The sequence below is a fragment of the Onychostruthus taczanowskii genome, unplaced genomic scaffold (genome assembly GCF_017590055.1).
Source record: "Onychostruthus taczanowskii isolate IOZ18803 unplaced genomic scaffold, ASM1759005v1 scaffold24, whole genome shotgun sequence".
Lineage (NCBI taxonomy): Eukaryota > Metazoa > Chordata > Aves > Passeriformes > Passeridae > Onychostruthus > Onychostruthus taczanowskii.
Window position 1 is genome coordinate 1434715 of NW_024499684.1, and position 14304 is coordinate 1449018.

Below are 14304 nucleotides of genomic sequence, written 5' to 3' on the forward strand. Positions count from 1 at the left end.
CATCCCTGTCCCTGCTCATCCCAGAGCCTGCTCATCCCAGTCCCTGCTCATCCCTGTCCCTGCTCATCCCAGTCCATCCCAGTCCCAGTCCATCCCAGTCCATCCCAGTCCCAGTCCATCCCAGTCCCAGCCCATCCCAGTCCCATCCCAGTCCCAGCCCATCACAGTCCCAGCCCATCCCAGTCCCAGCCCATCCCAGTCCATCCCAGTCCCAGTCCCAGTCCATCCCAGTCCCAGTCCCTGCCCATCCCAGTCCCAGCCCATCCCAGTCCCAGCCCATCCCAGTCCATCCCAGTCCCAGTCCCAGTCCATCCCAGTCCCAGTCCCTGCCCATCCCAGTCCCAGTCCATCCCAGTCCCAGTCCATCCGGCCCTCCCCACGCTGGACCCCTGGAACAGCTGCTCTGGGTACCTCACCCCAGCCTCTCGCTCTTTCCCCCGTTCCGCGGTTCCCAGCCGCTGGCAGGAGGCCGCAGCTTTATTTGACTGCCATCTACTGGAAAAACTGGATTTTTCCTCAAATCGCCGCGGAGCGGGACGCGCCGCAGCCCCGCTGAGGCCGGGCCTGTCCCCGCCTCGCAGCGCACTCCCCAGGAGCGGCGCGCAGCCCGAGGCAGAGCGGGGCTGGGGAGGAGCGGCGAGGCCGCGATTCCCGCGATTCTTTCCCGCATTTCCCGAATTTCCAGAACTTTCCCGATTCCCGGGGCCCTCCTGGAGCGGCGGCCCCGCGGTCGCCACGGCAACGGCGGCGTGCGGAGAAGCCCCGCCCCCTCGCGGCGCGCCGACCAATGGGAACGGCCGGTGGAGGTCACGTGCGCGGGCGGGGCGGAGCGGCGCGGTGAGGAGGGGCCGCGCGGGGCCGGGGGCGCGCAGAGCGGAGCGGCCGCCGCCATGTTCGGGGGGCTCGGGAGGTGCTTCGAGGACGATCCCTTCTTCAGGTGAGGGCCGGGCGGCTGTGCCGTAAGCGGAGGGGCGGAGGGGGACCGGCCGAGAGCGAGCGGAGGCGGCGGTGGGCTCCGACGGGCCGGTGCGGGGTGTGAACGGGCGGGCGGGGTGGCCGTGTGGGACCGACCGTTGGCTGAGGCAGCCGCGGGGGTCGGTGCCGGTGAAAGGGACCGGGGCAGGTATCGCTACCAGGGAGGGTTACAGGGTCGGTGCCGGTGCAGGAGCCGCTGTCGGGGCTGTTGGACCGCCCGTGGGTCCCGCCGGTACCGCCCCAGCCCCCCTGAAGCCGGGCCGGGGTTAAACGAGGTTCAACAGCCGAGACTTGCGTTTGCCTCCCCTCTCAGCAGGGCAGGGTTTAACCCGCCTTTCGCACCGAGGAGATCTGCACCCCCGTGGCTGGAGACTCTGGAGCGTGTTTGCTCCTCAGTGCCCTGAGTGCGGGTTCTGAGCAGCGCAGCTCACCCGGGTTTATGTGCGGGTTTAATTAATCCCTTGGCCGCAGGCTGTCTCTGAGCTCTTCCCAGTGCCAGCCCCGCTCAGAGCACCGGGTGTCCTTCAATTAAAACTTTGCCGACGTGTGTGTGAGGGCACTGATGGCAAATTGTCTCCTTGTGCTCGTTTCCCGAGGGGACGGTGCTGCTTTATTTACCTTGGCAGTTTGGGTTTTTATCCCCTGTGAGGCACGGGTTGTCCGGAGAAGCTGTGGCTGCCACATCCCTGGAATTGTTGGAGCTTGGAGAGGGTTTGGAGCAGCCTGGGGAGGTGGAGGTGTCCCTGCCCGTGGCAGGGGTGGAACAGGACCATCTGTAAGGTTCTTTCCAACCCAAACCATTCTGTGGTTCTGTTTGCACGCCATGAGCAGAGTGGTGGCTCCTGTCTGTGATTTCAAGTCTGAGCCCAGTTTATTCCCTGTGGGAATCTTCTTTTGCCGCAGGAATCTAAATATAAGTAGTGAGTGATGCAAATGCTTCTCCCCTCAGCCAGGGCTGCTGAATTACCTGCTCTGGCCCCATTTCTGTCTTTGGTCAGAAACTGTGATTTGTAGTGAATGAAAATGGGATCAGAGCACGCTGAGGAGCCTCAATAATTATTTTAAATCTTTGAAAAAAATCTCAGGAATTCCATCAGCAGCCAGGATAAGGGGTGGGTGAGGAAGGGAGCAGCAGGCCCTGTGATGTGGTTTGTTGTCTGGATCTCCTGGTTACTGGGAGCTCTGGCTGGGGCTGCTTAAAGGAGAATCTCCTGCTGAGCTGCAGCACATTCCAGGAGAATTCCCAAAGCTGTGCCACACAGATTAGCACTCTTGGTTTCTAGGAATATTCCTGCTGTTATAACAGCTCATGAGTTCTATGCAGGAAACTTCCCTGTGCAAATCCTCTGCATGAAATTAAAGTAACAACAGAAATTATGTCTTGTTTGAAATAACATTTGCTTATTTATTAATTTGTTCCTTGTTATTGTAGCCACAAGGACTGCAGGAGGTGGAGGCAGGGAGTGTGTGTGAAAGATGAGCTGGAAATTGAGACTCATTTTGTCAGCACTGTCCTGTCAGGCTGCTTTGCATACAGTGGAGGAAATGAGCTGATCACCTCAGATAAGATTAGCCTCCAAAATAGAGTCATAATGGGCTCCAGCTGCCTCATAAGGAGAGAGTTTGGGGCTGAACTGGAAATAGTGCCTGGGCTGGAGCCCCTGTGGGAGCAGCTGTCCCAGGGAAGCAGCAGTCACTCACCCAAAGGTGCTGGGCTCCATCCCTGAAACCCTGCCCAGGTGCAGGAGCTGTGTTTGCCCTGCCAGCTGCACACTCTGCATTTCATTCTCTGCAGTTTGTTGTGCCAGGTGCTCTCTCCAGAGGGAATCTGCAGCTGATAACTTCCTGAGTGGGGAAATAAAAACCAAATATTTCCATCTAATATCTAATAAAAAGAAACACATCTAATACCAAGTACAGTTTACAGAAGTAATAAGTGGGATTTATTGTTCTAGGACTGATTTTTCATGCACTGAAGTAAGCAGTAATGTTACACTTGCATGTTTCATGTCAGGTGAGGGTCAGGTTAATTATATTAGACAAAATTCTGTTACTGCAGAGTGCTGGAAGAATAAATGTACTGATTGTTTGTCTCCATCCAGAATTTAATTTTAAAAATAATTTAGTGTTCAGTATGTGAAGGGCACAGGTTTGGTGTGCAAAGCCCTGTGAACCCCTCACTTTCTCCTCATCATTTCCATGCTATAACAAAAATCACAGCCTTCTCATCAAAAGTATCTCCCCCCCCAAAAAAAAAGGTCATATTTAAGTCAAAAATTGTTGAATTAGGGTGTCCTACACCTGCTGCCATCCCATAAAATCTGTGCTTGGAGCAAGGAGCTTCAAATCCTGCAGGTGTCCTGCAGAGACTCTGCCTTGCTCAGTGCATCTCTGTTTGTCAGGGTGAGCTCCTCCTCTTGGAATTCTGGCTCGGGTTTCACTCATTGGAACCACCAGGGTTTAATTCCTTGGAAACCTTGTCTTCCACATGGATTTTCTGTTCCCTTTCCATTGGTTTTACCCTACTCCAGATCATACCAAAATTGGGATGTTTCTTGTGAAGCTTGACAGCATGAATTCTTTCTATTAATGACTCCCTGGAATCGGGAACTGGGGGCCTTTCCTCCTGTTCCTGAGCCTGCCATTCCTCAGTTTGTGTCTGATTTCCCTGCCCCTGGAACCAAGGAGCTCTTTGTGTGTGGTAACCAAACCTCTCTGGGGTTTGGGATCTGCTGGAGTTGTGCACACCCCGAGGTGCTGCTGGTGTGATTCCCTGTCCTTGGCTCATGCCAGCACTTTTTCCATCTGTTCTTCATCCTGGCCTGGGTGAGCTCTTTAGCAGCCAGGGCTGGAGCCAAGGCTGGGAGCAGAGCAGGGGCTGCTCCGTGGCATCACTAAAACACTTCAAAAGTCTCTTCTGGGCTGAGTTTAAGTCTGGGTATAGCATAAAGGGATATTTCTGTGTTAAAAAAAATCTTATTTCAAAATGAATCCAACCTCGTGTTTGTCTTTTTCACTTGAAAGGGGAGAAAATAAACATGAAGTGTGACTTTGGCACAAGACCAAAGCAGCCACGTGATGTGGGAGCTGCTGTTCAGGGGGCTGGAGATAAGGGCTGGGGAGATAACTGGGCAGGGAAAAGTCAGGAGCATCCTGAGCTTTTCCTCCTGAGATGTTCCAGGAAAGGCTGTGCTGTCCTGGGGGGTGCGAGGAGTGCCAGAATTGAGGGAGGGAAGGAGGATGAGGTGTATTAAACCCAAATAACCATGCCTGGGAAGTGACTGTGCACGGTAATAAAGTGTTTTCAGTGGGATGGCAAAGAGGAAGATGAGATGGAAGGAGGAAATAAAGCAGGGTCATTTGTGTGGCAAGTGTTCATTTGTGTGGCAAGTGTTCATTTGTGTGGCAAGTGTTCATTATCTGCAGCCTGGCCCTCAGGCAGCAGCACTGCTCATACCCTGCCCTCCCGAAAAGTTCCTGCTTTGCTCTTCTTTTGGCCTTAATTAGGAATATCAGGGCTTGTCCAGTTTAGAGAATTAGGGAAGTTGAGCAAGGTTCTCCTTGCAAGCCAAGCTTTGGGAATACCAGGGGAGTTCTGTAGGTTTTTGGCAGAGGAGAGGGAAAATAAGAGGTAAACAAAAAGCCAGTGAGAATCTCCTTCCCAAGCACAGGAGAGGGATGTGGGGACAGGATTTGTGGAGAGGGAAGGCACAGGTGCAGCAGGGGGTGACTATAGGAGATGGAACTGGCCTGAATTTAGAGGATAATGGGTATTTTTAAGCATGTGGGACGAAAGAAAAAGGGAGAAGGAAAATTAGGATGGGAACTGCCAGCAAGATAAATGAGGAGTTCAGTGAGTAGGACTGTGCTAAACTTTGGAATATGAAGGGGGAAAATTGAAAAGAAATTATTTTAATGTCAGGTGTTGGAGGTGGAAATGGTGATAAATAAAATATGGGCCAATTTATGGTTATGGCAGGTATTAAACACAGGCTGGAGTGAAAGGTGCAGCCAAGGGTGGATATTTCTGAAGATGAGGAACAGGAACAGGGACAGCCAGGAGAGCAGTGAGGGCAGCTGAGAGAAAACAGATCTCAAACAGCCAACCTGAGAGATGGGAGTGCAAGAGGAAGCCAGAGTTTATTGGGAATGGGAGATCGCCCGGTTGGGTCCTATTAAAGTAAAATTTTTGGCTTAAAAAACCCCTCTGGAATATTAAAAATCAGAGTCTGAACTATCCTGGAGCCATTTCCTATCAGCTGGAATAACGCAGTGCCTCTCTGGCGTGCAGGGATCCCTTTGCTGCCCACCATGAGCACATGAGGCAGATGATGAGGAACTTCCCCGAGCCTTTTGGGCGGGATCCCTTCCTGAGCCTCCCGGAGGGAGGGGGGACACCGGCGGAGAGGAGAGCGGGCGGCAGGGCCCAGCAGGACGCGCAGGTGGCCACGAGGGGCACCCGCAGGGTAAGTGACCCTGGGGAGCGGGCATTCCCTGGGAAAGGGGCATTTCCTGGGAAAGGGCATTTCCTGGGAAAGGGGCATTCCCTGGGGAGCGGGCATTCCCTGGGAAAGGGGCATTCCCTGGGGAAGGGGCATTCCCTGGGGAGCGGGCATTCCCTGGGGAAGGGGCATTCCCTGGGGAAGGGGCATTCCCTGGGAAAGGGGCATTCCCTGGGGAGCGGGCATTCCCTGGGAAAGGGCATTCCCTGGGAAAGGGGCATTCCCTGGGAAGGGGGCATTCCCTGGGAAAGGGGCATTCCCTGGGAATCGGGCATTCCCTGGGAATCGGGCTGCCTCTGCTCCTGGAGCCTGCTTCAGCTGCTCATCACTCGGGAATGGGAAGGTTCCTCATGGCGCGTTCCTTATCTCTGCTGAACATCCGGCTGGGTTGTACAGATCGCTGAGCAGACATTTAGTGAACAAACTGATCACTCACCCAGTGCTTGCTCTCATAAATGTAATGCATTAGATGTTTCTGTTAGAGAAAGGCACTAAGAGTGTCCTGCATTCTCTGCACAGGTTTTTCCTTTTCGTGTTAACTTGACTTTAAAAGGTGCCTGGATGTGGCTGCACTATCCCTGAAAGTGTTCAAGGCCAGGTTCTTTCCAGGTCCCTTCCAACCCAGCCCATTCCACAATTCCATGATATATTTGTGCATTTCAGTCCCTTGTGTGCAGCTGTTTCAGTTTGATTTCCACAAGCCTGGGTTTCACCACCTCGGGAAGGAATATCCATGGATTTTAAACCCTGTTTCAGCTTTGCATCTGGGAATAAACACTTCATGCTCTGAATTTGGGACATTCTCTCAGATACAAACCTGTAAGAACTAAAGCTCAGGGAAATTGGTGTGGAATTCAGTATTTCTGTGTGTTACCCAGTGAAACTGATGGTCTGTGTTTAATTGAAGTGTTTTTTCAGCTCTGGGCATGCAGGACCATCATATCTGACCCTTATCTAGAGCTGTATTTATAGAGGATGAACGTTGGGAGCTGGTTCCTTTCCCTGCAGATACTCAGCAGCTGCCTCCCTGCTCCTTTCATGCTTCCCACGGGATTTTCAGAGGCCGTTGAAGAAGAAGCAGGTGACAGGGGCTGCTGGCCAGGCCAGAGCTGGAACAGAGCCTGTCACCTGCAGCTCCAGAGGGGAGCTGGCACATTCCTTCCCCTGCTCATCCATTCCTGGCAGATATAGAAACTGCATCTAAACTGGGCATCAGCTTTCCTCTGCTGATCCTTAGGCTTGGATCAGTGGTGCCTAAAGCAGATCAGAGCAAGAACCTGTCACAGCTCAGGGGTTGTGTCCCTGTTCTGCAGTGAGGGACAGAGGTGAGGCCCAAACCCTTTATCTGTGGCTGCAGCAAAAGTTACAGGTGCAGGAGCTCTGTGTTAAAAGAATTCCACAGCTGCCAAACCCTTCCCAGGATCTCCTGATGTTCCTCCTGGTCACTGAAGAGCTGTCAGGTGTCACACCAGACTCAGCACTGGTTGTTTTGCATCTCAAACTGCTGCTCCACCAAGGACTGAAACCCTTAAAATTACATTTTCATGTAGGAAGAGGTGGAGCTTTGCTATCATGTCAAAATACACTTCATTCAAATTACTGATACTGATTAGTAGTGTTGTAATTCTGTGTCTTTAATTAAATTGCAGCAGGCCTAAAACTGCTTTAAAAGGAACCAAATTAGTTGGGACAGCTCAAGGAGTGCCACTGTAGGATTCAAATTTAAAACTGCTTTTCCTTTCTCCAGCAGGTTTGTAGTTCAGTTTTTAGGGCAGGAGGAATGAGCTACAACATAATAAGAGAGGCTGTTAATTGGGGTTTTTTTTTGGGATATCTGATTATCCTGTGCACCAAGCAAATGTTTAACAGCTTTTAGTGGCATTTTAGTGTTACAAAACAGAGTTTATAAGCTTTGTATGCCCAATAACTCTTACTGGTGAGGACTTGATATTGAGAGAAAAAATACATATTATTATTTACAGCTCTGCCCAATCTGTCCTGCCAGAAACCTGAAGAGTTCCCAAAGCTATTCCAGAACTGGAGAATTCCTTCTTTTTCCATTAAAGTTCCTGCCAAGGGCTGGGTCCTTCTGGCACCCCGTGAGTCTGCAGGCCTTATCTGACTCTCCAGTCTGGCTTTCCTGGAAACACCCCTGTGCTTCCCAGGATCTCACTGCCCTGCCAGGCAGAAGTCCTCAGTATCCGTGGGATAATTTGATGATTTGTTGATTTAATCAGCTTTCAGTGCTGCCTGACTGGAATGGAGCACTGCAGGGTGGGGCCTGAAGTGTGAAATCAGCACTGAGGCTCTTGTGGGGTTCAAATGTTTGCCAACCTCGCAGTGCTTTTCACACACTCTTATCAATATTTATTAGATGTGGTGGCAGTTATCATTTTCTCATGTCATCAGTATAAATATATTATTTCCACATACCCAGGGATTAATTCATTAATTACCAAGGCCCTCCTGAGTGATTTTGTTAGATGGGAAATGTTTCATGTAATCTGCTTCATATAAAAGTAATTTCTGCTGTTCCTGCTAAAAATTCCAGATGTTGCTCCTTTTTTTTGCAGGCCACCAGCTTCTCCCTCATGCCATTTGCAGGTTTTGGGAGAGGGGTTAGTATCCCTGGAGTAGCTCCTGTGTAAGCTGTGTGTAACCAAAGCATGGCAGAAGCTGAGCTCTGTGCTTGCATCCTGCTTTTGGTGCTGTTTGCAGTTTGGGAATAAGAAAATCCAGGGAAAAAAATCCTTCCTGGGGCACTAACCTCTGGGTATGGATGGGATGATCCCTGGGGAAGCTGCAGCTGGAGAATGCTTTTGTGGGGGTGGCACAAACCCACTGCTCCCTGGAGATGGGCTTGGAGTGGTTTCCAGCTGTGGCTTGGGGGGCTGGAATAGCCTGTTAAATATCCAGCATCTATCCATGGCTCTTGCCCAGAGGATTCCAATTTCTTGTACTCAAAAAATAACTTGAAGGTTTTCTGTCCTTTAATTTAACTTGATTTTGAGCTCAAATGCAGCTTTAATTTTGCAACACTGAAGTGCATAACTCTGGAAATGAATTTCATACAGGACTTTCAGAGCAGAAGCTGGTGAGGTTTAGGAACACATTTGTGAAAGAATTGGATATTTGAATATCCAAGGAACAGTTTTGTTAAATAAACTCATTTTGTGGCCAGTCTGACACCTGAGTGACAAATCTTCCACTTTCATCTTCCCAATATTTCCATCCATTCAACTCCCTCAATTTCCTTTTGAAAAGATGCATTTTGGCTTGTCTGTGTGTGAAGTGCAGTCTGAAAAGCTTTTTGAGTTAAAAGTGCATGTGAAATCCAGCTTCAGGACTGGGAGAGATGAGACTGCTTTAACTGGAGTCTTTTGTTTCCCTTTTTTTAGTGGGATGCACAGTTAATGGATCCATTTTCTGCAATGGACAGGATGATGTCAGACATGAGAAACAGCATGCTGGAAATGCAGAGGAAATTTGTGAGTTCTTTAGAAAATCATTCTGAAATTTATTGCACTGGAGAGTGCCAGTTATTTCAAATGTGCCTCAGAAAATAATGCCAAGAAAAATGAAACTAATCTCAAGTAAACAGTAAGAATTAAAGGGGGTTTTGCCCGGATTATATTGTGTTTATAATTTTTCTTTATTCTTTGAAGATGAAACTGAAGTTTTATGTGGTGCCAGGAGGGTTAATTTTGTGAAGGGATATTTTCCATAATAAAGTAATAAGGAATAACTCCTACCCACAAGTTTTAAGTTCCACTAATGAGTGCCTTGTTTGTAGGATGACCTGTCCATCCAGCCTGAGGGACACAGTTTCAGCTCCTCCTCCATGATGACCTATTCCAAAGTGGGGGATGAACCTCCCAAAGTTTTCCAAGCCACAGCCCAGACCCGCACGGCTCCAGGAGGGGTGAGTGATGCTGGGATCCAGCCCAGGATTCAGGTGCAGCCACACCAAAGCAGTGTCTGCAGCTGCTTTTCCTGCAGTTACTCCTGGAATTTACAGAATCCTGGCATCACTGAGCTTGGATTGAGCCTGATCCCCACCTTGTGCCACATCCAGGCATTCCTTGGGCACCTCCAGGGATGGGCACCCCACACCTCCCTGGGCAGCCCCTCCCAATGTTTATTCACCCTTTCCATGGGGAAATTCCTGCTGTGTCCACCCTGGGGTTCCCCTGGCTCAGCCTGAGGCCATTCCCTCTCCTCCTGTCCCTGTTCCCTGGGAGCAAAGCCTGACTGCACAAAGAAAATTTAGGGATTGAGGAAAACACAGGGCTCTCAAACCCTGCTCTGTATTCAAGGTCTGATTCCCTCCCTGTAATTCTGTGCTTTAAGTACACCCCAAAATAAATTACAGACCCATCCAAGGCTGGGAAAACCCAGCACAGAGCAGCAATTTTCCAGTGCCCTTCTCTTTGCTGTCATGAATCCTTTTCCTTGTCCACTTAAACTCCAGGAGAGACATTGATTTATGTAACCCCTGCCTTCAAAGCAGCCAGACACTTACATAACCCTGAGCTGCAGCTCCCTTGCAGCTGTTGTGTCTAATCCTGCTGGGAACTGGGAGTGGGAATGTGAACCTGGCCCATGAAAGCCTAGACAGGATCCCTAAAGGCCGTGGGCAGGATTGGCTGGGAATGTGTCCCAGCTCCAGCACACCCGTTATCACAAGGCTTCTAAGAATAGCCCAGGACACTGATAAGGGCCAGCCTGCCTTCCAAGCCAGTCAGCACCACAGCCCAGTAACTGGTTGTTCCTCACGCTGGGAATTTGGCATCAGGTGTTGCTCTTTCTGTTGCCAAGGAGAATGTTGGAAACTTGGCTCTGTAGCATTTTTAAACTGAGGGGTTTTGCCCCAGTAATTAATACCCAGTTAAAAAACTTGAGGTGTTGTTACATCTTCCTCACTGGCAGCCAAAGGAAAACAGGCTTTATTTGGGGTTGGTTGGTGTGTTTGCAGCCAACACAGGAAATGAGAGAATTGGAAAAGCCTGGAAGACCTGACTTGTGTAAAGGAAAGATACAAAACTGTTGGGGGAAGATTTAACCTTTTGCATGGGCCTGGAGTGCCAGGACAAGTGGGAATGACTTCCCACTGCAGAGAGCAGGGTTGGATGGGAGATGGGAAGGGAATTCTTCCAGGGAAGCTGGGGCTGCCCCTGGATCCCTGGCAGTGCCCAAGGCCAGGTTGGACATTGGGGCAGGGGGAGGTGTCCCTGCCAGGGCAGGGGTGTCACGGGATGGGCTTTGAATCCTTCCAACACAAACCATCCTGGGATTCTGTAAACTCTGTCTCATTTTTAGTTGGAAGGACACTCAGTTACCTTTTTTAAAAACAGGTTAAAGAAACAAGAAGAGCACTGAAGGATTCTGAAAGTGGCCTGGAAAAAATAGCTGTTGGTCACCACATCCAGGATCGGGCTCATGTCATCAAAAAATCCAGGAACTCCAGGACTGGGGATGAGGAGATGAACCAAGAATTCATCAACATGGATGAATGTAGGTCTTTTTAGGCAGCTAATGGGCTTCACACTGTTTCACACTCTGATTTGGAAGTTCCAGCTGGAGATATCTTAAAAGGCACTTTTTAACTGAAGTCTCCAAATCCAAATTCTCTTTTATAGATCCCAAAAACAGTGGCAGGCCATGCGCAGAACTGTGGACTACAAAGTTTAAAATCACTATCCAAAGCCCCTAATTCTCATTAAATGTTTTTCCTCTCTTTATTACCATTTCAAATAAATGTGTCTGTTTTCCAGCTGAGGCTGGCACCTTCGATGAGGAGTGGCAGAAGGAGGTCATGAAGTTCAGGCCTTGCCGAAGCAGAGAAGCTGTGGAGGCTTCAAGACCCAGAAGTGTCCGTAACAGCCCCAGGGAAGGTGGATCAAGAAGGTAAAAACAGTTCCCTGCTGTTCTGCAGGATAAGGAAATTCCAGCAGCAGAAGGAAAATCCAGTTGTGGAGCAATGCTCCAAGGGGAACTGCAGGTTTTATTCCTCCTGTTTTCACGGAGGTTGTGAGCGTTGTTGTTGTTGTTTTTTCCAGAGAGAAGCCACTTGGAGCTCTAGGATCCAGAGTGCCCAGGGATTCCTTGGAGGCTCTCAGTGTGAAAGGAACACTTCTCCCCCTGAAGGGCTCCAGGAAGTAACTGTCCCCATTCCCTGAGGATGGAGGTTCCCTGGGGTAGATGATGGTGCTCAGTGCTCGTGTCCATAAAATACACCTGGATTTGTGACCAATCTCTGCTCTGTGTTTTGTGCCTTTGCTCCTCCTGCTTCTCAGTGTCCTCAGCTCCTCAGTGAACTCCAACCCAACAACTTTCTGCCTAAAAGCACTTTATGGAACATCTCCAGGCCTGGTAAAACCAGCTTGGATTTGCAGAGCTGTTGTGCTCCAGCTGCACCAACCTCAGGCTTTACTAAGCCTGGTACTGCAGCTGCTCCTTCCCACTCTGAGTTGTACAGAAAGCAAATTTCCTTTATTTTGGGTTGCTGAAATAATGATTACTGGTTTTCTAGGTTAATTAAAAGAACTTGAATACACTGTAAAGCACTACTTTAAAATCATATTATAAATTGTTACAGAACCCCCACACTCACCTTGGTGTAACATAAAATGAGGGGGAGTACTGAAATATGACAATACTTTATCAGAGTTTTTATGTTAATAAGTTGTGCTTGCACCTCATTTCCTGTGCCTGAACTGTCAACTTTGTTTTCCTGATCCTTTGTTTCCTGTGGAGTTAGCCCATCATTTTCCATTTTGAGGATTGTCTGTAGTGTCATTTATCAGAGTTTTTATGTTAATAAGCTGTTGCTTGCACCTCATTTCCTGTGCCTGAACTGTCAACTTTGTTTTCCTGATCCTTTGTTTCCTGTGGAGTTAGCCCATCATTTTCCATTTTGAGGATTGTCTGTAGTGTTTAATTAATTATCCTGTGGTAATAACAGTGTCCTGAGATCAGCTGCAACTAGGAGTTACTCATAGGAAAAATAGATGGGAGAAATGAGTTTAACTGGAATGATTTCACCATTTTTTGTGTTCCAAAGAGCCCTGGATAGAGGAACCCCTCTCCTTTCTGTGTTCTGTGTGTTTTACTGAGGGTAGAATGACCCTAAATCTACATTTTGTAGGAGTTTAGAAGAACCAGCAATGTCTGAGAGCAGGAAAAACCTGGGAGTCCAGGTGCTGAGTCCCTGTACTGTTGTACCATGCAGAATTATCCCTGTGGTGTAGCAGAAAGAATTTCTGTAAATGAAATAATATAAATTAGTAACATTAAAGCATTACATAAATTCAAGGCTCCATGATAATGTTGCCTTTAAAAGTACTGTTTGGATGATAAAATAGGGTTTAGTAAGTTAAGAGTAATATTAGTTTGGCCAAAAAGCCTCTAAATCATATTTAATCTTCCTACAGTTTCCCCAGGTTATTTAATTTTACTTAATTAATGTTTATTAATGTGCAAACCCAGTCAACAGCACTTCTGAAAAGGGAAGGACAGTTGTTTGCTTGTGGTCTCTTCCTGAATTAGAGAAGCACCAGTGGCAATAAGTTGATGTGATCAATATTAATGGCAATAATTGAACTGTTTAATGAGCAGTGGGGGTCGGGGGAGCTTGGGCACCCCTTAAAGTCAGAGCTCAACCCAGGGGCTCGTTTTCCATCCACAAGGTGGATTCTGCAATTAATTTATGAGATAATCTTCTCATAATAAACAGCAGCAATGTTTTCTGTGTTGGAATTTGAGCAGGAATCTTGGAGAGCTGCTGCTGTTAAATTCACCTGATAACTGGGATTTTTGTGTGAAATAAAACAAGCTCATCCTGGGTTTGAAATGACAGTGGGAAGAGGTGAATATTCCCTCCAGATCCCTTTGCTACACCAAGACTGTTCTCCAATGTAAGGCACGAGCTGTGCTCTGTAAAAGCATCTGAAACTGCACTTCTTTAATAAAGTTATTTATTATTTATGGGGTTTGTTGGTTTATTCTGCACTGCACAGGGACGTGCCATTACTTACTTTGGGCTGCTTTGAAACAGTTCAGTGAAGGAAACCTGGGCTCTGGGCGGTGTCCCTGCCCCTGGAGGGGTGGAATGGGATGGGATTTAGCAGAACCACTCAGGGGTCCTCTGGAAATCCCTGTATTCACACATGACCATGCATTTTCCACAAAAAATAAAGGTCGATGGAACCAACCAGAGTACGGAGAGGGCCTCTCTGTTTCCGAGCAGCTCCTGGAGCCTTTGCAGGTATGAAAGGCAGCTCCCGGGGAGTAATTTTGTATCAAGAATAGATTAACAGCGCGTTCTAAAGGGACCCCTGTGCCCCACTAGCCCTCCTGCCAATCCCAGCCTTGTGTTCCCCTTTCCCGGCAATTCAAACCCCCCGGGCCAGGGAGCGCCGCTCTCTCGTTTCTAATTCCTCCTAATTCCACTCCCGGGGCTGTGACGCCGGTGCCGGGCTCCGTCCGGCTCCATGCTTTGGCTGAAATCCGCCCCTTTCAGGCCGCAGTCGGAGAATTCCGTGTGTGCACAGCGGGAATCCCTTCGGCTGGCTCAGGATCGCTCCCGGGAGGGACCAGCCCGGGGCGCTCCGGGATGGGCTCGGTGCGAGCCTCCCCTCTCCATTGCCCCTCAGGGCTCCCGCCGCTGCTGAGGGGCCCGTGAGGGGCCAGGGGGAGCTGTGAGAGCCTCCCCGCTCCATTCTCCCCTCAGGGCTCCCGCCGCTGCTGAGGGGCCCGTGAGGGGCCAGGGGGAGCTGTGAGAGCCTCCCCTCTCCATTGCCCCTCAGGGCTCCCGCCGCTGCCTGAG

The 14304-nt window shown here is 49.4% G+C and overlaps 1 protein-coding gene across 3 annotated transcripts; it reads left to right on the forward strand.

The window, feature by feature from the left end:
• Positions 1 to 781: 781 nt before the first annotated feature.
• On the forward strand, positions 782 to 11730 carry MLF1 (myeloid leukemia factor 1). 3 transcript variants are annotated; one of them, XM_041405736.1, is made up of 8 exons: positions 782 to 937; positions 5267 to 5441; positions 8051 to 8095; positions 8876 to 8965; positions 9271 to 9399; positions 10832 to 10991; positions 11252 to 11384; positions 11537 to 11730. In XM_041405736.1, the coding sequence occupies exons 1-8, from the start codon at positions 891 to 893 to the stop codon at positions 11637 to 11639; spliced, it is 882 nt and encodes a 293-aa protein (XP_041261670.1). In that variant the 5' UTR covers positions 782 to 890; the 3' UTR covers positions 11640 to 11730. The 3 variants fall into 3 exon arrangements, with proteins under 3 accessions (XP_041261670.1, XP_041261672.1, XP_041261671.1); XM_041405737.1 differs by lacking the exon at positions 782 to 937 and adding an exon at positions 4181 to 4342; XM_041405738.1 differs by lacking the exon at positions 8051 to 8095.
• Positions 11731 to 14304: the final 2574 nt, after the last annotated feature.

What these genes read in the sequence shown, in the direction of transcription:
- MLF1 (XM_041405736.1), top strand. Translation starts at nt 891, where the DNA reads ATGTTCGGGGGGCTCGGGAGGTGCTTCGAGGACGATCCCTTCTTCAG. An exon ending in CCACGAGGGGCACCCGCAGG is followed by an intron (nt 5,442 to 8,050) that starts GTAAGTGACCCT and finishes TTTTTTTTGCAG; the next exon opens with GCCACCAGCTTCTCCCTCAT. An exon ending in TGGAAATGCAGAGGAAATTT is followed by an intron (nt 8,966 to 9,270) that starts GTGAGTTCTTTA and finishes CCTTGTTTGTAG; the next exon opens with GATGACCTGTCCATCCAGCC.